The sequence below is a fragment of the Geospiza fortis genome, unplaced genomic scaffold (genome assembly GCF_000277835.1).
Source record: "Geospiza fortis unplaced genomic scaffold, GeoFor_1.0 scaffold171, whole genome shotgun sequence".
Taxonomy (NCBI): Eukaryota; Metazoa; Chordata; class Aves; order Passeriformes; family Thraupidae; genus Geospiza; species Geospiza fortis.
This window is the reverse complement of record NW_005054313.1, coordinates 10,205,885-10,208,702: the sequence shown is the minus strand read 5'-3', so window position 1 is coordinate 10,208,702 and position 2,818 is coordinate 10,205,885. Positions and strand designations below refer to the sequence as shown.

At 53.9% G+C, this 2,818-nt stretch overlaps 1 protein-coding gene across 1 annotated transcript in view; it reads left to right on the top strand.

The window, feature by feature from the left end:
- CLK3 (CDC like kinase 3) overlaps positions 1 to 2,818 on the top strand; it is a 12,081-nt gene that overhangs the window by 628 nt on the left and 8,635 nt on the right. Inside the window, exons 2-3 of the mRNA XM_031055928.1 lie at positions 7 to 92; positions 1,909 to 1,969. Coding sequence (XP_030911788.1) covers positions 7 to 92; positions 1,909 to 1,969 — 147 coding nt within the window. The remainder of the gene's footprint in view (positions 1 to 6; positions 93 to 1,908; positions 1,970 to 2,818) is intronic.

Sequence of the window (2,818 nt, the reverse complement as noted above, 5' to 3'; positions counted from 1 at the left end):
TGGAAGCGGCGGCGGTCGCGGAGCCGGGAGTGCGAGGGCAGGCTGCGCTACCCGCCCCGCAGGGAGCTCGCCCGCAGATCGCGCTCCAGGAGGTGAGAGCGCTGCCCAAAAACCCTGCCGAGCTCGGCTCCGGCTGCTGGTTTAAACCCCTAAACCCCGGGGGTGGAAGGGAAGGGTTTACTTGTCTGTCTGTCTGTCTGTGTGGTTTCCCTGCTCTTCACCCTTCCCGAAGTTGCCCCCGAAGCCGTGGCCGTGGTGTTGAGGAGCAGCCGCCTGCCCTGGAATCACGTTTCCATGCTGCGCAGGCATTAAAGGCTTTCCTGACAGCCCGCTTCTCTCTGACAGGATTAAAGCCAGATTTAAAGCGGCCGCGCTCCTCCCTCGCCTCAGAAAGGATCCCAGCTGAAGGATCCGGCCGCTAGCCCATCCGTCCTGCTTTGCTTCGGGGTTTTACCTTTGATCCTCTCTTTGTCCGGCCTTTCCACAGGGACAGTTCGGGCCTGGGAGCGGGACGGGGCCTCTGGTGAGGGGAGGGTTCTGGAACAGTGGCCGGAGCCGCTGGTGCTGCTGTGGCTCCACTGGTTGGACTGGGCCAGTGCAGCCAGGCAGGAGCTGAGCTCTTCTTTAAATTCCTGAAATGCTCTCCCGATTAATTTCTCTCCCCAGCCTGCCTTTTGTTTACTTGAAGGAGGTGGATTGTGAAATAGAGCTGGCACACTTTTTCCCTTTTTTATTTCCACTCATGGGTAATTTGGAACAGACTTGGATGAAGGCAGGCTTTTGTTGGGTGAAAACAGCCTTGTCCCTTCAGTGTCAGCCTCTTTGAGGTAACCTGAGCCCTTCAGGTTTTTTATTATTATTTCTGTTTCCTGTGTCCCCCCAGAGCACACTGAGGAGTGTCTGGGCAGGTGCTGGACAGAGCTGTGGGTTGTGTTTGGGTGCTTCAGCACTGACCAAGAGCCACGGCTGCCCCGGCACAGTCTGGAATTTTACCCGCTCTGGGATGATCCCCCAGTGCCCCATGAAGCTGCCAGCAGCAGCAGAGCTGGTTGTTGGCAGGGCAGGGAGGTGCAAACAGCAGAAATTCCCCTTTCCAGGCTGAAAGTCTTGGCTGAAGCTGTTGCTGGGTGATGGCACCGACCTGGGGTTATCCCTGGGGTTATCACCAGGGACCCAAAGCAATGCTTTCGTTTCAAATTGCGACATCTTCCACCTAGAACACAGCTCCCTTCTCAAGGGGGTGTGAAGCAAGCCTCCAGTGAAATCTGGGAGGGGAGGCACTCGTGTTTTGGAGATGGAAGCAGGGGGAGCTGCTCTCATCACTGGTGTGCCCACAGCATACCCAAAACCTCCTGTGGGTCAATGCCTGCACAACTGAGCTGGATCTGAGCTCTCCTGGCCCCTCCTGGTGCAGAGTTTGCCCATTGTGTCCTGGGAGGTTGTTGCTCAAGGAGCAGGAGCTTGGGGACAGATTTTCCTTCTGGCTCCTGCTGATGATCCGTGGAGCTGCTCTGTGTGTGCACACCAAGGGCTTGGTGCCCTGGGACCTCCTGTCCCCTGGAGTGACAACCAGAGCAGAGCCCTGCTGCTGCTTCTCGTTGGGTTGAGAGCTAATGAGACACCTCCCCAGGGAGGAGGAGCAGTGACAAACACCTGAGTGTGGTGGCACAGTGGCTCAGGTGACGTGGAATTGTGGAGTGTTGGAAGGGACCTTAAAGCCCATCCAGTGCCACAGGCAGGGACACCTTCCACTCGTCCACGGTGCTGCAAGCCCTGTCCAGCCTGGCCTTGGGCACTGCCAGGGATGGGGTGCACAGCAAGGCAGCCCAGCTGGAGCTCTCTCTCTCTCCAGTGTGGTTTTCCCCCAGCTCCTTAAAATGTGGCACTGCCTCACTGTTTTCTCTGCAGAACTTCTCCCCGGTGGTCAGAGTGTGAGGTGCAGAAAGATTTGAAGCTCCTGGCACAGGGAGTAGGAGCAAGAGGATTTCTCCATGGTGACAGGGCCCAGGGGGACAGCAGGGAGCTGTGTCAGGGGTGGACGTTAGGAAAAGCTGCTTTTCTCCAGAGAATGAACTGAACAGGCTGCCCAGGAGATGGGGTGGGATTGTTGCGGTGTCCCTCAGGGTTCCAGAGTCCCCACACTGCCATTCCATGACTCAGCCTCAGCGGGACTATGGGAATAGGATTATCCCCGTGGCAGGCAGAAATGATGAGGAGGATTTTATTTTATCAGCAGGCTAATTAATTACTTTATTATTTTCTATTATTTTACTTTATTATATTTTTTATTTGTTATTATTACTTTCTACTGTATTATTATAATATGTTATGCTGTGTTACATTACATCTAAACTGAATCTGCTGGGTGCTGAACTGATCTTCGCTTGCACAGCATCTCGTGGCTGTTAGCTGACAGTCTCCACACACACACACTTGGCCCAGACAGGCCAAGGAAATTGTCTTGGTTTGGAAAGACAGGTGTCTGCTAAGGAAGGCAGGAGCCTCCCCTGAAATGGAGAATGTAAACCCTCCCCACCCCTCCAAATTGCTATAAATTTTAAATTAAGGGGCTCTCGGGCAAAAATATGGGAGCAGGAAATAACAGTTCTTTAATAGGGAAGGAAAAAAAAAGGACAAAATAAACAATGCAGTACACTAGAACAACACTGACAGAGTCAGAACCCAACCTGACACCCTGTGGGGTGTTGGTAGCAGTCCAGTTGGAAATGTGGCTGCAGCCCTCCTGAAGTATCACCTGTGGTTCTGTTGGAGCAAGGGGGTCCTGTAGAGAAGGATGTATTCTTCCTCTGAAGATCCC